Raw genomic sequence first — 25,969 nt, forward strand, 5'->3', positions numbered from 1 at the left:
CTTTTTCTAAACCCCTGAAATTTTTGTGAGGGACAAAAATACACAGAATTTATATAAATGGATAGATTATTCAAAGGAAATTTTCAACCAAATAATGTTTTCCCTTACAAATAGCAGCTAGTTTGTGACTTCCCTGATAGTTCAGTGTTTTGACTCCAAACTTCTACTACAGGGTGCACAGATTCAATGCCTGGTAGAGAAGTAATATCCTGCATTGTCCCTAGCCTGAAACATACAAAAAGCAGGTAGTTGAATGTAGTCTCAATAAAATAATGACAAAGTGTTTTTTCGAGTGGTTTCATTTGAGAGTCTATGTTTGTCTTTGTATGTCGTTTATTTATTAATTTATTATTGATCCCACTGTGCAGCATACAGAATCTTAGTTCCCTAAACAGAGATTGAACCCTAGCCCTCGGCAGTAGGAGAATGGAATCTTAACTAGGAATTTTAACTAGTAGGACCACCAGAGCAGTTCCAAAATTTTTTAAAAGTAGTATTTTGTTCTTATAAAATTGATCTTTTTTTTTGTTATCATTCACTCAGTCATGTCTGACTCTTTGCGACCCCAAGGACTGCAGCATGCCAGGCTTCCCTGTCCTTCCCTATCTCCCAGAGTTTGCTCAAACCTCATGTCCGTTGAGTCAATGATGCCATCCAACAATCTCATCCTCTGTTGCATCCTTCTCCTCCTGTCCTCAGACTTTCCCAGCATCAGGGTCTTTTCCAATAATTGGCTCTTCATATCAGATGGCCTAAGTATCAGAGCTTCAGTTTCAGCATCAGTCCTTCCAATGAATATTCAGTGTTGATTTCCTTTAGGATTGACTGGTTTGATCTCCTTGCATCCAGGGGACTCTCAAGGATCTTCTTCAGCACCACAGTTTGAAAGCTTCAATTCTTTGGAATTCAGCCTTCTTTATGGTCCAACTCTCACATCCATATGTGACTACTGGAAAAACCATAGCTTTGACAGCAGTGATGTCTCTGCTTTTTAATATGCTGTCTAGGTTTATCATGGCTTTTCTTCCACGGAGCAAGCGTCTTTTATTTCATGGCTGGAGTCACCATCTGCTGTAATTTAGAGGCCCTAGAATGTAAAGTCTGTCACACTTGCCATTTCTTCCCTCATCTGTTTGCCATGATTTGCCATCTATTTACCTCATGTCATAAATATTGATTACCTGAGGTAGTTGATACTTCTCCCAGCAATCTTGATTCCTGTTTTTAATTCATCTAGCCTAGTATTTCAAAAGATGTACTCTGCATATGACGAACCAGAGATGAAATTGCCAACATCCATTGGATCATCAAAAAAGCAAGAGAGTTCCAGAAGAACATCTATTTCTGCTTTATTGACTATGACAAAGCCTTTGCTGTGTCGATCACAATAAACTCTGGAAAATTCTGAAAGAGGTGGGAATACCAGACCACTTGACCTGCCTCTTGAGAAATCTGTATGCAGGTCAGGAAGCAACAGTTAGAACTGGACAAGGAACAACAGACTTGCTCAAAACAGGAAAAGGAGTATGTCAAGGCTGTATATTGTCACCTTGCTTATTTAACTTACATGCCGAGTACATCATGAGAAACACTGGGCTGGATGAAGCACAAGCTGGAATTGAGATTGCCAGGAGAAATATCAATAACCTCAGATATGCAGATGACACCACCCTTATGGCAGAAAGTGAAGAAGAAATAAAGATCCTCTTGATGAAGGTGAAAGAGGAGAGTGAAACAGTTGGCTTAAAGATCAACATTCAGAAAACTAAGATCGTGGCATCTGGTCCCATCACTTCATAGAAATAGATGGAGAAACAGTAGAAACAGTGGCAGACTTTATTTTGGGGGGCCTCCAAAATCACTGCAGATGGTGGCTGCAGCCATGAAATTAAGAGACGCTTACTCCTTGGAAAAAAAAAGTTATGACCAACCTAGACAGCATATAAAAAGGAAAGACATCACTTTGCCAACAAAGTAACTGTCTAGTTAAGGCTGTGGCTTTTCCAGTAGTCATGTATGGATGTGAGAATTGGACTATAAAGAAAGATGAGCACAGAAGAATTGATGCTTTTGAACTGTGGTGTTGGAGAAGACTCTTGAGAGTCCCTTGGACTGCAAGGAGATCCAACCAGCCTATCCTAAAGGAAATCAGTCCTAAATTTTCGTTGGAAGGACTGATGTTGACGCTGAACCTCCAATACTTTGGCCACCTGATGCGAGGAGCTGACCTGTTGGAAAAGACCCTATGCTGGGAAATATTTAAGGTGGGAGCAGTAGGGGATGACAGAGGATGAGATGGTGGATGGCATCACTGACTCAATGGACATGAGTTTGGGTAAACACCAAGTGGTGGTGATGGACAGGGAGGCCTGGCATGCTCCAGTCCATGGGGTTGCAAAGAGGCAGACACAACTGAGCAACTGAACTGAACTGAACTGACTCTGCATATGAGTGAAACAAGCATGCTGACAATATACAGCCTTGATGTACCCCTTTCCCAATTTTACTCCAGTCTGTTGTTCCACGTCCTTTTCTAACTGCTGCTTCTTGACTTGCCAGTTTCTCAGGAGGCAAGTAAGGTGGTCTGATATTCCCATCTTTTGAAGCATTTTCCATAGCTTGCTGTCATCCACACAGTCAAACCTTTAATGTAGTCAATAAAGAAGTAGATGTTTTTCTGGAATTCCCTTGCTTTTTCTATGATCCAATGGATGTTGGCAATTTGATCTCTGGATGCACTGTCCTTTCTGAACCCAGCTTGTCCATCTGGAAGTTTTCAGTTCACATACTGTTGAAGCATACCTTGAAGGATTTTGAGCATTACCTTGCTAGCATGTGAATGAGTGTAATTGTACAGTAGTTTGAACATTCTTTGGCATTATCCTTGTTTGGGATTGGAATGAAAACTGAACTTTTCCAGTCCTGTGGCCACTGCTGAGTTTTCCAAATTTTCTGGCTTGTTGAGTACAGCATTTTAATGGCATCATCTTTTAGGATGTTAAATAGCTCAGCTGGAATTCCATCACCTCCTCTAGCTTTGTTCTCAGTAATGCTTCCTAAGGCCCACTTGACTTCACACTCCAGGATGTCTGCTTCTCGTGAGTAATAACACCATCATGGTTCTTTGGATTCATAAGACCTTGTTTTGTGCAGTGTTCTCTGTATGTTGTTGACACCTCTTCTTAATCTCTTCTCCTCCTGTTAGGTCCTTATTCTTTCTGTCTTTTTTTGTGCCCATCTTTGCATGAAATTTTCTCTTGGTGGCTCTATTTGCTTGAAGAGATCGCTAGTCTTTCCCATTCTATTGTTTTCCTCCATTTCTTTGAATTGTTGACTTAAAAGACTTTCTTAACTCTCCTTGCTATTCTTTGAAATTTTGCATTCAGATGGGTGTATCTTTACCTTTCTCCTTTTACCTTTCACTTCTTTCCTTTTCTTACCTCCTCAGGCAACCACTTTGCCCTGTTGCATTTCTTTTTCTTGAGGATGGGTTTGGTCAATCCTTCCTATAAAATGTTACATACCTCTGTCCATTGTTCTTCAGTTACTCTGTCTGTGAGATCTAATCCCTTGAATCTATGTCATTTTACACTATATAATCAGGGAGACTGCTGTTTGATTTCTGGGTTGGGAAGATCCCCTGGAGATGGGAACAGCTACCCACTCCAGTATTCTTGCCTGGAGAATCCCCACTCACAGAGGAGCCTGGCAGGCTTTGCAGTCCATGGGAGTGCAAAAGTAGGTGTCCAATATGCCTCTGGAGAAGAACGGATGCAATTATTAACACATCCAGAAAGAATGAAAAGGCTGAGCCATTGTGGACAGGGCACACAATAATAGATGTGTCTGGTGCTGAAAGTAAAGTCTGATGCTATAAAGAACAATATTGCATAGGAACCTGGAATGTTACATCCATGAATCAAGGTTAACTGAGTATGGTCAAACTGGAGATGATAAGAGTGAACATTGACATTTGAAGAATCACTGAAGTAAAATTGACAGGAATGGGTGAATTTAATTCAGATGACCATTATATCCACTGCTGTGGACAAGAATCCCATGGAAGAAATGTAATAGCCCTCATAGTCAACAAAAGGATCCAAAATGCAGTACCTGGGTGCATCTCAGAAACAACAGAATGATCACAGTTCATTTCCAAGGCAAACCATTCTATATCACAATAATCCAAGTCTATGCTCCAAGAACTCCTGCCAAAGAAGCTGAATGGTTCATTGAAGACCTATATGACCTTCTAGAACTAACACCAAAAAATAAGTCCTTTTCATCACAGAGCACTGGAATACAAAGTAGGAAATCAAGAGATACCCAGAGTAACAGGCAAGTTTGGCCTTGGAGTACAAAATTAAGCAGGGCAAAGACTAACATACTTTTGCCAAGAGAACACACTGGTCATAGCAAACACCCTCTTCCAACAACACAACCGATGACTCTATACATGAACATCACCAGATGATCAATACTGAAATCAGATTGATTATATTCTCTTCAGCTGAAGATGGAGAAGGTCTATACGGTGAGTAACAATAAGACCTATAACTGACCGTGGCTCAGATCATGAACTCTATATTAGATAATTCAGACTTAAATTGAAGAAAATAGGAAAAACCACCAGGGAATTCATGTGTGACCCAAATCAAATCCCTTAATATTATACTTCTCGATGGCTAACAAACACATGAAAAGATGCTCAACATCACTCATTATCAGAGAAATGCAAATCAAAACCACAATGAGGTACCATTACACGTCAGTCAGAGTGGCTGATATCCAACAGTCTACAAGCAATAAATGCTGGAGAGGGTGTGGAGAAAAGGGAACACTCTTACACTGTTGGTGGGAAGGCAAACTAGTACAGCCACTATGGAGAACATTGTGGCGATTTCTTAAAAAACTGGAAATAGAACTGCCATATGACCCAGCAATCCCACTCCTGGGCATACACACCGAGGAAACCAGATCTGAAAGAGACACATGTACCCCAGTGTTCATCACAGCACTGTTTATAACAGCCAGGATATGGAAGCAGCCAAATGCCCATCAGCAGACGAGTGGATAAGAAACCTATGGTCCATATACACAATGGAATATTACTCAGCCATTAAAATAATACAGTTGAATCAGTTCTAATGAGATGGATGAAACTGGAGTCCATTATACAGAGTGAAGTAAGCCAGAAAGATAAACATCAATAAAGTATACTAACGCAAATATATGAAATTTAAAAAGATGGTAATGATAACCCTTGATGCAGGACAGAAAAAGAGACACAGATGTATAGAACAGAATTTTGGACTCTGTGGGAGAAGGCGAGGCTGGGATGATCTGAGAGAATAGCATTGAAACATGTATATTATCAAGTGTGAAACAGATCGCCAGCCCAGGTTGGATGCATGAGACAAGTGCTCAGGGCTGGTGCACTGGGATGACCCAAAGGGATGGGATGGGGAGGGGGATGGGAGGGGGGATCTGGAGGGGGAACACATGTAAATCCATGACTGATCCATGTCAATGTATGGCAGAAACCACTATAATATTGTAAAGTAATTAACCTCCAACTAATAAATGAAGAAAAATATATTATACTTCTCTTTGGACACAAGGCAATTTACTTCTGTATTGAAAGTATTAAAAGAAAAATTCCTGTGAATCTCTAATTCCCCACCTGCTGAAACTACTTTTCAAAATAAAGGGAAATAAATACACTTTTTCTTTTTGTATAAGCTTAAAGGAGTCATCCCCAGCATACCTGCACTGCAGGAAATATTAGAGGAAGGGCTGCAGGAGGGACAGATGTGATACAACATGGAAATCTAAAACTTTACTAAGAAGGGAGAGCACAGAAACTTGTCAGTATCAATGTGAGGACATATACCTGTATCTCTCTATATCTGTATCTCTATCCCTAATTTAGAGAGAATATTAAACTTTCATAGTGGATTGTCTAGGACTGAAGTTTTCCAATAATGCATTTAAGGTTAGACTAGGTACAGCTGTTGAGAAAATTAGTAAATTGTAATTTAGCTCCAGATATATCCTGAATAAAACAGAGAGACCAAAAATGTAATAAAATATGGGAAAGTGTGTAAGAGGTAATATGGGAGACAGTGAAAAGACCCTCTGTATGTAGATACTGAAATTACTAGTAGGAGTCCTGTCTCCTGTCTAGAACTGACTGACAGGAGGACTCCCAGCGAGCAGAAGGAGCAGTGTGTGAGCCCACAGCTGTGGGCGTGGAGTAGATCAGCGGGGATGCTGGCCTCAGTACACTGGGCGGCCAATGCTGGGGCTTGTGTTCCCTTCTGCCCTACTTGTCTCAATTATGGCTCTGGTTGGAGGGAACTAAGGGACATGGTCCAAAGCAAAGATCACTCAGACATCCTTGGAAAGTAAAAGGGTGATCCTCTGGCAATTCCTAGCTGGGGCTGAACCACAAAGCTTCGTGGGGTTGACTGGGTGAGATATTAGCTTGGCTCTTGGGCATCAAGAGAACTCTTTAGCAGTGCCAGGAGAAGGGGGGGTGGTCCTTGTTTTCTTTATTGGAGTATAGTTGCATTACAATGTTGTGTTAGTTTCTACTGTATAGCAAAGTAAATCAACTGTGGCATATGTGCACAGTCATGTCAAACCCTTTGTGACCACATGGACTGTAGCCTGCCAGGCTCCTGTGTCCATGGGATTTTCCAGGCAAGAATACTGGAGTGAGTTGCCATTTCCTTCTCCAGGGAATCTTCTTGAGTCAAGGATTGAACTCACATGTCTTGTATCTCTTGCACTGGCAGGCAGATTCTTTACCACTAGAGCCACCAGAGAGGACGGAATTAGCTGTATATTTATAGATATTCCCCACTATTTGGGGGGATGGGCTTCATCTCTCAGTGTCATATCTTTCTTCCTTTTCATACTGTTCATGGGGTTCTCAAGGGAAGAATGCTGAAGTGGCTTGCCATTCTCTTCTCCAGTGGACCATATTTTGTCAGAGCTCTCAACTATGACCCGTCCGTCTTGGGTGGCCCTATATAGCCTTGGGTGGCTAATAGTTTCGTTGAGTTAGACAAGGCTATAGTCCATGTGAACATTTTGGTTAGTTTTCTGTGATAGTGGTTTACATTCTGCCAGCCCTCTGATGGTTGTGGAGAAGAGGCTTGTGAAGTTTCCTGATGGGGGCAACTGGCTGTGGAGAAAACTAAGTCTTACTCTGGTGGGCAGGCCCATGCTCAATAAATCTGAAATCCATTTATCTGCTGATGGGTGTGGCTGTGCTCCATCCCTGTAGTTTGGCCTGAAGCAGCCCAGTCCTGGGGTTCTGAAATCTCTATGGAAGGGCTCTGTTATACCTAATGGCATCCTCCTCCAAGAAGACTTATTCCAACAAGTCACTCCTTCTAAGAATGGTCCTGCCAATGACTCAACTCTGCGACTCTGCAGCACACCACTGTCAAGTCATGCCTTCACCAGACTCTCCCAAAAACTCACAGGGAAGCCTGGCTCAGTCTCTTGTGCGGTCACTGCACCTTACTCCTGGGTCCTGTTTGCACAAAGTTGTGTTTATGCCCTTCAGGAGTCTCTGTTTCCCCAGCCCTGTGGAAATTCTGTTATCAAATCCCACTGACCTTCAAAGTCAGATTCCCTGGTCATTCCCAGGCCATTTGCTGGATCCCCCAGGCTGGGCAGTCTAGAACCTTCACAACAGTGTGAGAACTTCTTTCATATAATTGTTCTTCAGTTTGTGTATCACCAGCCTGGTGGCTCTGTGGTGGGACTCTGGCTGCCACCTCCAAGAGGACTAATGCCGCATGCTGTGCCTCCTAGGACTGCTCCTACCAGTGCCCCTGTCCCCACAGCAAGCCACTGCTGACCCATGCCTCCATAGGAGATCTTCACTGATCGGGTCTGACTCAGTCTTTTGTGGAGGTCACTATCCTTTCCCTGGGCCCTTGTGCACACGAGGCTTTGTTTGTTCCATCCAGGAGCCTCTGGCAAGTATAAGGTTTGGTTTTAAATGTGATTGTGCCCCTTCTATCATCTTGTTGCAGCTTTTCCTTTGTCCTTGGATTGGGGTATCTTTTTTGGGTACAACATTTTCCTTTGATGGTGTTTAGCAGCTAGTTTCTATTTTGGTGTTGGGGCAGGAGAAGATGAGCACATGATCTTCTACTCTGCCATCTTGAAACTGAAATGGGAATTTCTGTTGACACTTATGCAATGTGTGAAATCCAATACTTCTAGAGAACTAATGTACAATATTGTGCTTACAGTTAACAAGACATACAAAATCATTAAAAATGTAGATTTCTTGAGGGAGGTGTTGTGTTGTTGAGTCACAGACACAACAGGTCTAAATTGGGATTGTCCCATTTATGGGAAAATAAAGAAACTTCATTTTTTATGTTCCTTTGGGGATGGTGTTTGTCATTTTTCTACCAAGTATACTACTATGACTGAGTTTTCTTAAGGTTTCATTTCCTAGGTTTCCGTTCACTTAGCTAATGAGAATACATGAGCCCAGCACGCAAGTCTGATATTTATGGCTGTGTGTCCATCCATCGATTTCCTTTGCCACTGAAAGTAATTTAACTCACCTGATGGACTAGGCTGTTTTGGTCCTTTAGTTATAAGAACAGAGTTGAGCAAGCCAGGGGACAGAATACCTAGCACATACTATCTGGCCAATAAATATTTCAATAAAGGGGCCATTGCTGGAGGTGTTATTGAAAGCCACCAACTTCCTCACCTCAATTGAGAAATTGTGTCTGTCCTTTTAACAGTAGTGATCTTGGAGGAGCTTCCATGGCTGTGAGTGTATGATTTATATAAATAAATAGTTAATAGAAATTTAACTGAAGAGACAAAAAGTAAAAAAAAAAATGTAGATTTCATATGACTTTCCATTATAATGAAAATAAGTTTATAATTCTGAAAAAGGAATAGAAAATTCTACCAACAAGTAGTTGGATTAACTATTTGGTATACCAATATGAAGAACTACTACTTGGTAAAACCAAACCTATTGCTGCACACAACAATGTAATTCAACAACAGGACTAGATATAAAAGATGGTATCTTTCATAATTCCATTTATATGGGTAAGATTATGGAAATATTGAATATCTTAATCATATGTATTTATCAGTATCAAAAATTTTCAAAATGCATCAAAATGTATACTAAAATTGAGTACATTTATTGTACATGACCACCTTCAAGGATCACAGCCCTGTCGTGGTGAATGGGCTTGTATAACTCAATGTAGCAATAAGTCATGCCATGACGGCCACCCAAGCCAGATGGGTCATAGTGAAGAGTTGTGACAAAATGTGGTCCACTGGAGGAGAAAATGGAAAACCACTCCAGTTCTTACCACAAGAATCCCATAAAAAGTATGAAAAGGGAAAAAGATATGACACAGATGAGGAGACTTCCAAGTCAGAAGGTATTCAACGTGCCACTGGGGAAGCGTGGAGGTCAATTACTAATTTCTCCAGAAAGAATGAAGAGGCTGAACCAAAGCAGAAATGACACTCAGTTGTGGATGTGTCTGGTGGCAAAAGTAATGTCTGATGCTATAAAGCACAATATTGTATAGGAACCTTAATGTTAGGTCCATGAATCCAGGTGAATTGGAAGTAGTCAACCAGGAGAAGGAATAGTGAACATTGATATTTGAAGAATCAGTGAAGTAAAATGGATGGGAATGGGCAAATTTAATTCAGATAGCCATTGTATCTATCACTCTGGGCAAGAATCCCTTAGAAGAAGTGGAGTAACACTTAGAGTCAACAAAAAAGTCCAAAATGCAGTACGTGGGTGCAATCTCAAACCTGACAGAATGATCTCTGTTCGTTTCCAAGGCAAAGCATTCAACATCAGAATAATCCAAGTCTATGCCCCAACCATAATGCAGGAGAAGATGAAGTTGAGTGGTCCTATGAAGACCTCCAAGACCTTCTGGAACTAACACCAAAAAAAGATGTTCTTTCATCATAGGGGACTGGAGTTTAAAAGTAGGAAGTCAAGATATGACCTGGAGTAACAGGCAAATTTAACCTTGGAGTATAAAATGAAGCAAGCCAAAGGCTAACAGAGTTTTGCCAAGAGAAGACACTGGTCATAGCTAACACTGTCTTCTAATAACACAAGAGACAAGTCTACACATGGATATCACCAGATGATGAATACCAAAATCAGATTGACTATATTGTTTTGTAGCCAAAGATGGAGAACCACTATACAGTCAGCAAAAACAAGACTTGGAGCTGACTGTGGCTCAGATCATGACACCTTATTGGGAAATTCAGACTTAAATTGAAGAAAATAGGGAAAACCACTAGGCCACTGAGGTACGACCTAAAGCAAATCCCTTATGACTATACAGAGGGGGTGACAAAAGTTTAAAGGGATTAGATCTGGTAGACAGAGTGCCTGAAAATCTATGGACAGATGTCCATAACATTGTACAGGTGGCAGTTATCATAACCATCCCCAAGAAATAGAAATGCAACAAGGGAAAGTAATCTAAGGGGGCTTTAGAAATAGCTGAGGAATGATGACAAGAGAAAGGCAAGGGAGAAAGGGGAAAATATAGCCAACTGAATGCAGAGTTCCTGAGAAAAGCAAGAGGAGAAAAGAAGGTTCTTCAACAATGCAAAGAAATAAAGGAAATAGATGGGAAAATGCTACAAATCTCTTCAAAAATTGGACAGATCAAAAGAATATTTCATGCTTGGATTAGCACAATAAATAACAGAAACAGTAAGGACGTACCAGGATCAGAAGAGATTGAAAAGTGGCAAGAATACCCAGAACTATAAAAAAAAAACCTTAACAACACAAATGCTCATGATAGTGTGGTCACTTACCTAGAGCCAGGATTCCTGGAGTGTGAAGTCAAGTGGGTCTCAGGAAGCATTTCTCTGAACAAATCTAGTTTGAAATTAGCTAGCTTTGTTCCAGCTGAACTATTTAAAATCCTAATGGTGCTATTAAAGTGCTGCACTCGGAGACTGCTGATCCCCGTCCGTCCGTCGCCACCTACTCCGGACACAGAACATCCAGTCATGGATAAAAACGAGCTGGTACAGAAGGCCAAACTGGCTGAGCAGGCTGAGCGATATGATGACATGGCAGCCTGCATGAAGTCTGTAACTGAGCAAGGAGCTGAATTATCCAATGAGGAGAGGAATCTTCTCTCAGTTGCTTATAAAAATGTTGTAGGAGCCCGTAGGTCATCTTGGAGGGTCGTCTCCAGTATTGAGCAAAAGACGGAAGGTGCTGAGAAAAAACAGCAGATGGCTCGAGAATACAGAGAGAAAATAGAGACCGAGCTAAGAGATATCTGCAATGATGTATTGTCTCTTTTGGAAAAGTTCTTGATCCCCAATGCTTCACAAGCAGAGAGCAAAGTCTTCTATTTGAAAATGAAAGGAGACTACTACCGCTACTTGGCTGAGGTTGCGGCTGGTGATGACAAGAAAGGGATTGTGGATCAGTCACAGCAAGCATACCAAGAAGCTTTTGAAATCAGCAAAAAGGAAATGCAACCAACACATCCTATCAGACTGGGTCTGGCCCTTAACTTCTCTGTGTTCTATTATGAGATTCTGAACTCCCCTGAGAAAGCCTGCTCTCTTGCAAAGACAGCATTTGATGAAGCCATTGCTGAACTTGATACATTAAGTGAAGAGTCATACAAAGACAGCACGCTAATAATGCAGTTACTGAGAGATAATTTGACATTGTGGACATCGGATACCCAAGGAGACGAAGCTGAAGCAGGAGAAGGAGGGGAAAATTAACCGGCCTTCCAACTTTTGTCTGCCTCATTCTAAAATTTACGCAGTAGACCATTTGTCATCCATGCTGTCCCACAAATAGTTTTTTGTTTACGATTTATGACAGGTTTATGTTACTTCTATTTGAATTTCTATATTTCCCATGTGGTTTTTATGTTTAATATTAGGGGAGTAGAGCCAGTTAACATTTAGGGAGTTATCTGTTTTCATCTTGAGGTGGCCAATATGGGGATGTGGAATTTTTATACAAGTTATAAATGTTTGGCATAGTACTTTTGGTACATTGTGGCTTCACAAGGGCCAGTGTTAAAACTGCTTCCATGTCTAAGCAAAGAAAACTGCCTGCATATTGGTATGTCCTGGTGGGGAATAAAAGGGATAATTGGTTCCAGTCACAGGGGTTGTTGTGGGTACTTCTTAGGTTTGGAGCACTTACAAAGCTGTAGTAGAAATGGATATCCCATGGATATTGCATGTTAAACCATGTGTTATCTGTGGAATACTCAGACGCAGTGTGCACACTGTTGACTGCAGCTACAGAAGTGTTCCTTTAGTTGTGACCCAATTTACTCTGGATAAGGGCAGAAATGGTTCACATTCCATTATTTGTAAAGTTACCTGCTGTTTGCTTTCATTATTTTTGCTACACTCATTTTATTTGTATTTAAATGTTTTAGGCAACCTAAGAACAAATGTACAAGTAAAGATGCAGTAAAAATGAATTGCTTGATATTCATTACTTCATGTATATCAAGCACAGCAGTAAAACAAAAACCCATGTATTTAACTTTTTTTAGTTTTTTTTTTTGCTTTTGTGATTTTTTTTTTTTTGATACTTGCCTAACATGCATGTGCTGTAAAAAATAGTTAACAGGGAAATAACTTGAGATGATGGCTAGCTTTGTTTAATGTCTTATGAGATTTTCATGAACAATCCAAGCATAATTGTTAAGAACATGTGTATTAAGTTCATGTAAGTGGAATAAAAGTTTTATGAATGGACTTTTCAACTACTTTCTCTACAGCTTTTCATGTAAATTAGTCTTTTGGTTCTGAAACTTCTCTAAAGAAAATTGTACATTTTTGGAAATTTATTCCTTATTCCCTCTTGGCAGTTAATGGGCTTTTACCAAGTTTGAATACAAAGTTTATCATAACAGTAAAATACTACTAAGATAACTACTACTGTTCCCAACCATGTCCTGTACTCCCCCCTCCCCCTGAAAATTTTTTTCAGAGACGGGGAGTTGATTGAAAAAAGTAATGTTGTTCCATTTAAAATTTTGGTATATGGCATTTTCTAACTTAGGAAGCCACAATGTTCTTGGTCCATCATGACATTGGGTAGCATTAACTGTAAGTTTCGTGCTTCCAAATCACTTTTGTTTTTAAGAATTTCTTGATATTCTTAATAGCCTACCTTCAATTTTGATCCTTTCTTCTATTTGTCAGGTGCACAGGATTACCTTTTTTAGCCTCTGTCTTGTCACCAACCATTCCTACTTGGTGGCCATGTACTTGGGGAAAAGGCCGCATGATCTTTCTGGCTCCACTCGATGTCTAAGGACACCCTGCTTCCTTTGCTTGCATCCCACAGACTATTTCCCTCTTCCTGTTCACTGCAGCGAATCTCTCCTGAGTTGATGAGATTGCGTTGTCTCCCTATACACCCTACCTATCCTGAATGGTCTGTCATTGTCTTTGCCTTTAAATTCCTTCCCCTTCCTCTCTTTAAATAATGATGGGACTAAGTAATACCCAAAGCTCACCCTACCAACTATTTCCTCAGTACCTTGCAGAAAACACCAAACAAAAATAACCATTTTAAAAGAGGTGTATTTTTTTTTTCTTCTAGAATGTAAGCTCCTCAAGAGCAGGGACAATGTTTTCTGTATGTTCTATTGTGCCTAGTACACTGTAAATGCTCAATAAATACTGATGATGGGAGGCAGTGAGTCTTGATGATAAGGGTGAGAAACTGAAATCCCAAATACTGTTTTGTTGTTTGTTTTATTATGACCTCAGATTAAATTGGGAATTAGCCCTCTGGGACAACTGTCCCAAATATTACATTCAAATAAAAGTGCAATGGAGAAATAAATAAATAAATAAATAAATGAAGTGCTGCACTCAATAGCTCAGCAAATTTGGAAAAGTCAGTAGTGGCCACAGGACTGGAAAAAGTCAGTCTTCGTTCCAATCCCAAGGAAGGGCAATGCCAAAGAATGTTCACGCTACTGTACAGTTGTGCTCATTTCCCATGCTGGTAAGGTTATGCTAAAAATGCTTCAACGTAGGCTTCAGCAGTATGTGAATTGAGAACTTCCAGATGTATAAGCTGCATTTTGCAAAGGCAAGGGTACCAGAGATCAAATTGCCAACATCCATTTGATCATAGAAAAAAGCTAGAGAATTCCAGAAAAACATCTACTTCTACTTCATTGACTACACTAAAGCTTTTGACTGTGTGGATCACAACCAACTGTGGAAAATTCTTATAGAGACAGGAATTTCAGATCACCTTACCTGCCTTCTGAGAAACCTGTATGCAGGTCAAGAAGCAATGGTTACAACTGGTCATGGAACAATGGAATGGTTCAAAATTAGGAAAGGAGAATGAAAAAGGCCTGCTTCTTTAACTTATATGCCAAGTACATCACGGGAAATGCCAGGCTGGATGAATCACAAGCGGAAATCATGAGTGCCAGTGGAAATATCAACAATCTCAGATATGTAGAAGACGGCAGAAAGCTAAGAGGAACTAAAGAAACTCTTGATGAAGGTGAAGGAGAAGAGTGTAAAAGCTAGCTTAAAACTCAGCATTAGAAAACTAAAATCATAGCATCCTGTCCCATCACTTCATGGCAAATAGAAAGGGAAAAAGGGGAAGCCGGGACAGACTTTATTTTCTTGGGCTCCAAAATCACTGTTGACGGTGACTGCAGTCATGAAATTAAAAGACACTTGCTCCTTGGAAAGAAAGCTATGACAAATCTAGATAGCATATTAAAAAACAGAGACATCACTTTGCTAACAAATGTCCATGTAGTCAAAGCTATGGTTTTTCTAGTAGTCATGTACAGATGTGAGAATTGGGCCATGAAGATAAAGAATTTATGTTTTCAAACTGTGGTGCTTAAGACTCTTGGGAGTCCCTTTGACAGCAAGGAGGTCAAATCAGTCAAGACTGAAGGAAATCAGCCTGAATAATCCTTTAAAGAAATGATGCTAAAGCTGAAATTTCAATACTTGGGCTCTGATGTTAAGAGCCAACTAACTGGAAAAGATCCTAATGTTGGAAAACATTGAGTGCAGGAGGAAGAGGGAACGACGGAGGATGAAATGGTTGGATGGCATCACCGGCTCAATGAATATGAGTTTCAGCAAACTGCAGGAGGTAGTGAAGAACAGGAAGCCTGGCATTCTGCAGTCCATGGGGTCTCAAAGAGTCTGACATGGCTGAGCGATGGAACAACAACAAAAACAAGTACTGTTTGCCCCTGGTAACCACCATTCCTCTTTCTGCTTCTATGGATTCAAATACTTCTTAAAATAAAAAATACTTCAAAGATTTTTTAAATATTGTGATTGAGCCATGTAGCCTCTAATTTCTTAGTTCCCTGACCATGGATTGAATCCAGGCCCTTGGCAATGAGGAATAGAGTCCTAACTGTACCACCAGGGAATTTGTGGGTTTAACTACTTACCTTAGATATTTCCTTATGTGAGTGCGATAGTGCAGAAATTGTCTCTCTGTGACTGGCTTATTTTACATGCAATATTGTTTACTGTTTATACATTTTGTTGTATACAGTAAGATTTTCTTTCTTTTTAAAGACTGAACAACATTCCACTATGTTTATTTGTGTATATATCACATTTTCTTTAGGTATATATCTGTTGTTGGATATTTGGCTTATCTCCTTGTCTTGGCCTTTGTGAATAATGTTACAGTGAACCTGGGACTGCAATATGCGTTTGAGATCTTGATTTTAATTCTTTAGGATAAGTACCCAGAAGTGGGGTTGGTGGATCATATGGCAATTGTATTTTTCAGCTTTTGAGGACACCCTGTGCTGTTATGTAAAATGCCAGTACCAGCTTCCATTCTCAATTTCTCAATATCCATGCCAGTACTTGAGTATTTTGTTTTAAATGGCCTTTATAATAACCATGAAGTGATAGTGATATCTCAGTGTGGTTTTGCTTTCTATTTCCCTGATAATTATTGATATTGAGAACCTTTTATACACAGATTGGCTGCTTTTTTATCTTGGGAGAATTGTCGGCTCAGGTCCAATGCTTATTTTTAATTGAGATGTTTGTGTTTTTATATAGAGATGTTGGTACATGTGCTTGCAAGCTAAGTTGTTTCAGTTGTGTCAGACTTTTTGAGACTCTACGGACTGCAGCAGGCCTGGCTCTCCTATCCATGTGATTCTCCAGAGAAGAATAGTGGAGTGGTTTGCCATGCCCTCCCTTCCAGAGGATCTTCCTGACCCAGCTATTGAACCCACGTCTCATTATCTTTCCTGCATTGGCAGGTGAGTTCTTTACCACTAGCGTCCCCTGAGAAGCCTCGTGTAGGAATCCTGCTTTATTTTGGACATTAACTTATCAGATATGTGGTTTGAAAATATGTTCCCATTATGTAGATGGCCTTTTACTCTGTTGATGATTTCCTTTGCTATTTGGCAGCCTTTTATTTTACATTGTCCCACTTGTCTTCTTTTTCATTGCTGTGCTTTGGATTTAATATCCAAGAAATTATTACCAAAACCCATGTCATACCATTTTACCCCTATATTTCCTTATAATAATTTTACATTTTTAGGCATTATGTTTCAGGGCTTAATATTTTGAAATGTTTTGTGTGTGTGGTGTAAGATAAGAATCAGATTTCATTCTTTTCCTTCTCCAGATCCAGTGATTCCTACACCATTTATGGAAGAAATCATCTCTCTCCATTTTCTATTCCTGCAAGCTATGTCAAAGATCAACTGACTGCATCTGTGTATGTTGTGTGTTTTCTGAGGTCTCTATTATGTTCCACTTGTATATGAGTCCACATGTTGCTATCATACTATTTTAATGACTGCAACTTTGTAATATGTTTTGAAGTGAAGAAGAGTGGTGTCTCCAGGTTTGTTTTTCTTTCTCAATGTTGTTGTAGCTATTCAGAGTCCTTTGTGGTTGCATATGATTTTTATGACCATTTTTCTAGTTCTGTAAAAAGTGCCTTGGGATTTGCACAGGGACTTCTTTGACTGTTTATATCATTTTGGGTGATATGGATATTTTTAAAAACATTAGTCTTCCAATTCATGAATATGGGATGTTGTTCTACTTCTTTGTGTCTTCTTTAATGTTTCTCATCAGTCTTTTGTAGTTTTCAGAGTAGAAGGCTTTCCCCTCTGTGATTCATTCTACTACTATCTTTTTTTTTTTAACTTTTTAAAATTTCCTTTTTGGAGTTTTCATTTCTAGTGTACAGAAACATAACTGTGTGGTCCTCAGCATTGCCTCTGGGTATGCACTGAGGGACTAGGGTAGGTAGTGGTGACTGCTCATGCCAAAAGTGTGCACGTGCTCAGCTGTGGGTCTGTAGTTGAATGTACAGGACAGCGATATATGCACAGTGGAAAGGACAGGGCCTGTGAAAGGATCCGGGGTGGACTGCAGGCACAAGTTCAGTTGCTGAGGTCAGAGCTGGGGGCAGGTGCACGCCTGCCTTCAGGACCAGGACTATTTTGCTGCATGTATGTTGGCTGTGCTGAGTTCCAGGGAGGCAGAGCTGTCATGGGTCCTGTTGGGGAGGCTGGGGGACTCAGCGCCGGGAGTCTGAGACGTAAAATCCTGTGAGACCTTCTGTGCTGAGAGCGCCGGGCTCATGCAGTGGTTGCGCTGGCTGTTGGTTTCCTCCATAGCTCTCGCTCATTTAAATTCATGCTACTGTTACAGGAAACACACTGACAGAGTGATTGGCCAAAGACAGCTTGGAAAGTAATCCAACCACCATAAAATCCAAGTCTGCAAGGCACACGGCAGAGCAGTTCTCCCGGGGTCCCTTTCCCTACTGCTTTCTATCCTGCAGCCCCTTTCCAAAAAGGTCTCTTGATCAGTCAGCATGTGTGTCTCTTCGGACAATTCATTTCTCAGTGTTAGTCAAGAACCCCCTTTTGAACTCTGGAAGGGGTCCCCTTCCTGCAACACTGCTGTGTTGCTTCAGCTTCTTAAGTGGACTCCTGAACTGTGTTAGAGCTTTGTTGTTTTTGTCATTGGTGGCTTAGAGATTGGGATCTCCTACTAAACCATCCTCCTGACATTACTCTGTATATGTTTTCAAATCCGTTTCTCACTTTCTACACACCTCCTGCTGGCAAGTGAATCAAGATTGCCTTGACTCTAAAGGTCAAATGAATTGAAATCTTATCATTATTGAGTCTTTAAATATGTAAGCCTCGTACATGTCTACATTTAATTATGACTTTTACTTTACTCAGAAATTAATGTTTTGCAAAGTTTCCGTTTTATAGGTCTTGCACATATTTTATTAATTCCCTGTCAAAATATTTTGTTTCTGGTGCTATTATGAATGACATTTTACTTCAATTTTGGATTGTTTGTTGTCTCTATGTAGAATACCCTTGAGTTTTTATATATTGACTTGTATTTTACAAATATGCTAACCTCATTTATATGTCCCCTAGTGAAGGAAATGGCAACCCACTCCAGTATTCTTGCCTGGAGAATTCCAAAAGCAGAGGAGCCAGGCAGGCTTTAGTCCATGAGGATACAAAGAGTTGGGCATGATTAAGTGACTAATACACACACTTATATGTACTAGTGGTGTTTTTGTAGATTCTTTAGGTTTTTTTAATGGATGTTAAATTTTTCAATTTTTTCCTGAATGTTTTGATATATGCTTTTACTTCTTCCTTTCCAGCCTGTATTTCTTTTGTTATACTGGTCAGAACTGCCGGTAAAATGTTTCAAAAAATCATGAAAGTGGGCTTCTTTGCCTTGTGCTTGATTTTAGGAGGAAAGCATTCAAACTTTCCCCATTAGATATTGTCAGTTATAATGTTATGAAGTATACTTTTCTCTTAGTTTATTGATGTGTTTTATTATGAATGGTTTTATTTTTAAAAATTTATTTTTAATTGGAGGATAATTGCTTTACAATATTTGTTGCTTTCTGCCGTAATCAACATGAATCATTCATAGGTGTACACATGTCCCGTCCCTCTTGAACCTCCTTCCCACTTCCCAGCTCATCCCCCCACCCCAGGTGAATGTTTTAATTTTTAAAACATATTTTCTGCATTTGTTATGAAGATCATATGACTTTTCCCCATTATTCTGTTAATATGGTGAATTAGATTGATTGACTTTGAATGTCAAAACAAACTTGCTGTCCCAGGATAAACATCACTTATGTTTATGTGCCACTTCTTTTTTGTGTGTCCAGATTATATTTGCTAAAGTTGTGTTAATTTTGGGGGGGATTTATGTTTATGAATGGCATCAGTTCATCGTTTTCTGGTAATACTTTTTCTGAAAATATGTGAGAAAATACTGGCCTCAAGAGATGAGTTGGGAAGGCTCATTTGTCCTCTGTTTTCTTAAAGCATTTATATAGAATTGATATTATTTCTTTTTTGCATAGTTTATAAAATTCACCTCTATATCTAGGGGCCTGGAATTGTCTATGTGTAATGGTTTAACTAAAATTTATCTTTTCTAACAGATATAGAGCTATTCAGGTATTCTCTTTCATATTGATTCACTTTGTGTAATTTTTGTCCTCAAGAAAGGTGTATGCTTCATCTAAGCTATCCAGCTAATTGGCATAATTAGTCCTTCGTGTTTTCACATTTTTATATTTGTGTATCTATAACGTCATCCTTTCTTTTATTTATATGATAATTTGTGTCTCACTGCTTTTAAAATAAGTAATAGAGATTTATCAGTTTTTTTTTTTTTTTGCTTTTTCAAAGATCGTGGTTTGGATGGTTATTGATATTGCATTTTTTTTTTTTTTTTGGCTGGCTGTGTTTTTATCACTGCACATGGGCTTTCTCTAGTTTCAGCAAGTGGGAGCTGTCTGCTTGTACAGGATGGATCCTAGGATCTGCGTGCTTCAGTAGTTGCAGCATGTGGACTTAGTGTGCGCAGGCTTCAGTGTTAGTAGCTCCCAAGCTCTAGAGCGCAGGCTCAGTAATTGTGGAGTACATGCTTAGTTGTCCTGCAGCATGTGAGATATTCCCAAGCTAGAGGTCAAACACATGTCCTCTGTATTGGCAGGTGGATTCCCAACTGACAGCACCACCAGGGAAGTCTGATATTCTTGTTTATCTGTTGTCTACTTTGATATCATCAAACTTTCTTCTGTACTACTTTGGTTAATAAATATAGTAAGTGTTTAGTACAAACAGTCATTCAAGCATCATTACCTTGTTTCTCATTTTAAATGAACTTCTCATAACATTTGACCATCATATATGATATTTGTTGAGCTTTTTATAAATGCACTTTATTGTGATCATGAAGAACTCTTTATTCCCATTTTCTTTTTTTCTAAATCACAAATAACTGCTTAGAATCATAAACTCTTTTTTTCTTCATCAGTTAAGATGATCACTCAGTTTTTCACTTCAGTCTCTTTATGTTCCTGATCTTGGCCTGTGTCAGCTTGCCCATGCATAGTAAAGCCAATCTATTGACATCGGCTTGTGGTGAAGGAAAATTCGGTGTTCACCACCAAGCAAGGAGTCCAGGTAGGTAGTACTTCAGGGGTCTGAACTCCCCAAAGGCTTTCAGGGAAAGGCTTTTAAAGACAGGCTGAGGGAGGGGGGATTGTGGGGTATGTGATCAGCTGGTGGAGTTTCTTGTGATTGTTTGGTGATCAGGGAATTGGGAGTCAACATCATCAACCTTCTGTTTCCAAAATGACTGGAGTCTACATTCTGTGGGAAGCATACAGTTAACTTCTTCCACCTAATGGGGATTTCAGTATCTTCAAAAAACCTGCAAGGATATGGTACAGAATATTATGTATGGCCCTTGAGGAGTAACTGAAGGTCCTTGGCATTATTTAATGGCTCAAATATTATTATATTTTCTTGCTTGACTGGTTTTCTTTCTGCATTTTCTCAGGTATCTGATTCAATGTACTCCTTAGAATTTGGGAAAGGCCTAGAAGACAAAAGTGTTTCTACAGACAAAAGGCATGTGGAGGACATGGTTGGGAGGTGGTCTGTTGTGGGGAGACCTCTTAGGGTCCTGCTCAGTTGTATTTATGCCATTTATTATATATATTTGTAAAGCTAAGGTATGTTTGTGTTCTTTGAATAAAAGAAACTTTTAAAAGGAAAATATATATTTTTGTACTTTGTTAGTAATATATTACCCTTGCTCATACTTTGTGATTACCTGCATGTACCTAAAAAACCTCTGTATGTTCCAAATCCTTAAGAAAAAATGAAAGTTCTTCTTCCCATGATTGGACACAGAGAACAATGTATTGATCTGCCTTTCCCCTTTCTAGAGCGATATCACCTAGAGCTGCCCCTCCTTCTAGACTCCAGTCTGGAATGATGACTTTCCAAACCCAATGCAGTGGGTGTCCCGAATTTCCCTTAGTTCATCTTGGGATCAGACGTCTTCCCCTTTCTCAGTCTGTTCTCGTGTGTTAGTGAAGTACATCCTCCTGTACATTCCTGAGAAAAGATGCAAGGAAGGAGAATTATTTGACTGTTAACCTTTTTGGATTGATACCTTCCTCAGGATGGAAATCTAAGTTTGCTTTAGAAATTTGAAGACACTCCTCTGTTACGTTCTAGCTTACAGTGGTGCTATTGAAAGTGCATGTTTTGAATGCAAACAATTTGGAACCATGAAGTGCAACTCCAGGGACCCTGATATTAACCATTACATCACACTGGCCTCCAGCTTCCTTCTTGGAGGATGTTTACCTGAATGTATGTGTTCTGTGCATGAAAGAGGTGGGGAGTAGGGTTAGGGGTGTCACTGATTCCACATAGATATCACTTACCTCTTTTTATCAGTTACTTCTTTTCAGTTCGGCAGCTGTATTTACATTTACCCATTGCAGTGGTCATGTCTCTGTAGCCCAGAGCTCTTTGGAATTAAGTAGGAAAAACAGGCTCTGTCTTATTTGTTAGATATGGGTTTTTCTGCCCATAGTCACCTCATCTTTCTGTGCTTTCTTTTCTCTGAAAATGTGTTCTATTCCATCACTAGGTGATAACACCATATTGTTCTTTTCGTCCTTATGGGGCCATAGTTTAAAATTCCATTACTGTCTTTTTCATGGCATGTTGAGAAGGAGAGCAGAATGAGTCATTTATGGTTTACTTTTTATTTTCCACTCCAAAGCAATCAGACGGCTCAGGAGTAGAATGTTTCATAAGCTTGTATTGCAACCACATAGCTGTGCACCATATCGCCCCATTGTGCAAAGTTTCCCTGAACTTGGATCATCAAGCAGAATCCTGCCTTGACTTATTCTTTCTGGCCTCTTCTCAGGGTCTTTCTCTCTCTCCTTCTTTTTGAAGTCTTAGAAAGTATTTTTAAATTAAACTTAATTTTTAAATTGGAGGATAATTGCTTTATAATGTTGCTGATTCCATGGTTAAGAGTCTGAATTCCAATGCTAGGATGCAGGGTCTTCTTGTGGCAGATGAAGGATCTTTCCTTGCAGCCTGCAGTTTTTGCTCTAGCTGTGGCACAAAAGTCTCTGTCGTCCCATGGCAAGTGGTATCTAAGTCCTTTGATCAGGGGTCACACCAGCATCCTCAGCATTGGAAGGCAGATTCTTAACTACTGGATCACCAGGAAAGTCACATCAGGATCTCTTTTTGTTTGGGCCTTCTTCAGTTATCTTGGACTTGGTTCTAATTTTTTCTCTCGGACACTAGACCAAAATCGTTTAGGGATTTCTGTTATTTATTATTATTACTTCCATGCCTGTCCTGAAGAAATGTAGAATGGGCTAACCCTTCACGGATTGAACATGGAAGATGCTCCTGAGACTGGGCCAGCCCTGTGTGTTTTCTCAGAGCTGCCTCTGTGATAGAACCGGTGATGATGTGGCTCTGGGCTTGTCCTGCTATCATCTGCAGGGCCTCTTCACTTGGCTGTGTTGTGTTGACCATGCTAGTTTCTGTGCTCCAGCTGCCAAGATACACAGGCCTCATTGCAACTCTACAGGCTTTACAAGTGGAGCCTTTTTGTCTATTAAGGAGTGAGTTTGCTGTTACCTCAGTAACCTGGAAACAGACATGATGAATCCATGTGTGTTTTCTATGGTGACCTTCTGAGTGGAAGATGTGTTTCTGTCATCTACCTTGTCTGTCTGCTTAGGATCTGCTGAGCACTGTTGCATCCTCGGGTGCCTGTTTGGGGCACATAAAAGAACATCTGACTCTTCCATATGAACCCCTTCATGTGTTTGAAGCCTCTGCTGGGTTTTCTGTGTTCTGATTCCATGAGCATGCCAGCCTAAAGATGAGTATAAATATGTTATACCATTGGAGCTATATTCAATATAGTAGAATATATTTAAAAAGTATTTTCAAGGTAACTTCCAGGTCTGATGGTAACACTGAAGCAGTGGATGTATCTCTGAGGGCGTTTGCAATCATGACAGCAAGGCTTGTCCTCAACTGTGGCCTGATTCTGGCCTTTTCCTTGTTGGAAGCTTGTCTCAGTCCTAAAGCTTCTATCCTGCCACCCAGATCTTGCTCCTATCTCTCTATGACTTTCTGGTTCCCAGATCTTGATCCATGGAGCAGTGGGTGCTTCTGCCTGAATTCTGCCATCAATTCCTAAGGCCTAGGGTCAGGGTGCACCCTGAAAACACCTTGTCCCAGCAGATTGAGAATATCTCATTGCAAGGTCCACAGAGAAATACAAGGCCAGAAAGCATCTCCCTCCCCCAATCAGGTTTCTCTTCTCTGAGTAGGGATGTTCCTGTTCTCTGTGATGCCTCTGAAGCTTCAACTATGGTATCCCTCTTCCTTTTCCCTTCTGTCGTTACTGGGTATCTTTCACTTGAATTCCTGGCTTTTCTGATCAGGGAGATGGAAATAGGACACCATGAGATTTGTGTTCCCATCAAAGGTGACCCGGACACAGGGACGTGGGAGCAGGTAGGCAATTAGGAAGGTGATGTCAGGTGCCTAAGTGAGGAACCTCGCAGTGAGCCTCCCAGTGGTTTGAAGGAGGGCAGGGAAACCCAGTCTAGTATTCTTGCCAGAAGGATCCCATGGACAGCGGAACGTAGCTGGCTACAGTCCATAGGGTTGCGAAGAGTCAGACACACCTGGAGCAACTCAACACCAAACACCAGTGGTCCAGCAAGCTCGCAGGTGCTGGAGAAGTCCACCAGCAGGTAGGCAGATGCAGGAGTTTGAGGAGGGGAGTGTCTTCAGTGGGGGACTATCCCACAGCTGCAGGTAAACTCAGGTTGGCCTAGGTGGAAACGAAGCAGGGCTCCTATGATCTCAGAGGGAAGTCATGTGAGAATCAGAGATCCAAAGCCACAGGTTTTAGACAGGTACCTTCGCAGCTATCTGAGGTTCGGTTGTCAGACAGAAAAGGATTTGGGAGAAATCAGATGCTGCCTTTTCTACTAACCCCAGATTAGATAAGGGTGCTGTAGATTAGAGGAAGGCAGGGAAAGTGGGGGGGGGGGGCAGTGGGCAATATGGAGGTGTCTCCCCAGCAGACTCAGGAGTTCTGGGCAGCTGAGCAAGAGCCAAAGATGGATTGTGTCTGTCCCAGGAGGACCAACTGCCCCTCACTCATCTCCACTGAATCTTTGGATGGGTCCCGTCCCACCTGTACACTCACTGTAGAGCAGGGCGAGTTTATATCCAAGACATTGGAAGAGGCACCTAATTTATCAGGGTGTCATCTCTCCTTTCTGAAGGCCTGGAGCTTTCACATCAGTTGGGTGGGAGTGGGATGGAATGCACATCCTGTGTCAGATAATGAACAGGTCCCTGCTCCAGGACCTGTTCACACCAGCTCAGCTCACCTTAGCTCCCACAGAGGCATGACTCCATCTTAGAAAAGACCCCAGACAGACCCTGGTTTTGATGGAGTGGTGGGCAGAGACAAGGGCCCGGTGTCACTCTGGGCAAGGAGACCTTCCCCGCATCCCTCAGGGCTCCCTCCACAGGGAGAAGCAGCAGCTCTAGATCACCTTGTGGACCTGTCCTAAGCCTTCTCCTCATGAGGACCTTAGAGATTCCCCGTCCTAAACCCAGCCCTTTGGGGTAAGCCAAGGATACTCTGACCTGTAGGGGAGCCGTTGGGTGGGAAGAAGCTCTTAGAGATGGGGTGGAGTCGGGCAAAAAAGAATGAGACATCGTGAGCATGGGGCCCTGTTCGTGGGCAGGCAACAGAGACACAGGAGGAGCAAGAAACCCCAGGCCCCTGGATGTCCACTCTGAGTGTGAGACTCAACTCACTTTGTGTTTATGTAGAAGCAGCTGAGTCCACAACTGGGGGGTTGGATTAGGATAAACTGAGGCCCAAGGAGTGACAGCGTTCAGCACACGGACCTTGACCCTTTGTTCTTCCTCTCCTGTCAGGCACTTAGGACAAGGGCCATTTGTCAGTCATTATTTCAGTATGGCCTTACCCCAGACTTGGATATTGGAGGGAGTTCGGTTTCTAAATGGACATCAGAGGCCTAAAGAAGGACTGTAATATGTGCACAGTCATAGGGTGATTTAGCTGAGCTCATCTCTGGAGCATGGATGGGTGGGGAAGGCTGTGTCTCTTCAGCAGATGCTGTACCCCCTCTGAGCCTCAGATTCTCTCTTGTAAGATGAGCATGACTACTCCTATGCCTCAAGGTTGCTGGGAGGCTGAAATTTGGTGGAATATGCATTTGGGTCTTGGTGACAGAAGTGAGCAGACACTCAGGCGGATATGACAGAAGTGATCAGACCCTCTAGCTGATATAATGATCATTACTCATGCTCCACCTGTTGAATTTGTAGAGAAGCATCTGAGAGCACTGAAATCTAGCTGCAGTGGGAAGGCACACTGATGGTCTCCACTGTGGTTATGACCTCCCCTCCTCCCTCCTCTCTGAAGTCAATGAGTAAGCACTCTCCTG

At 41.0% G+C, this 25,969-nt stretch overlaps 1 protein-coding gene across 1 annotated transcript; it reads left to right on the forward strand.

The window, feature by feature from the left end:
- The first annotated feature begins 11,018 nt into the window (after positions 1-11,018).
- On the forward strand, positions 11,019-13,802 carry LOC122691995 (14-3-3 protein zeta/delta). The gene has a single exon (XM_043899123.1). It carries the CDS (start codon positions 11,077-11,079, stop codon positions 11,812-11,814), a length of 738 nt encoding a protein of 245 aa, XP_043755058.1. The 5' UTR covers positions 11,019-11,076; the 3' UTR covers positions 11,815-13,802.
- The last annotated feature ends 12,167 nt before the right edge of the window (positions 13,803-25,969 follow it).

Source organism: Cervus elaphus, chromosome 4, assembly GCF_910594005.1.
Source record: "Cervus elaphus chromosome 4, mCerEla1.1, whole genome shotgun sequence".
NCBI lineage: Eukaryota > Metazoa > Chordata > Mammalia > Artiodactyla > Cervidae > Cervus > Cervus elaphus.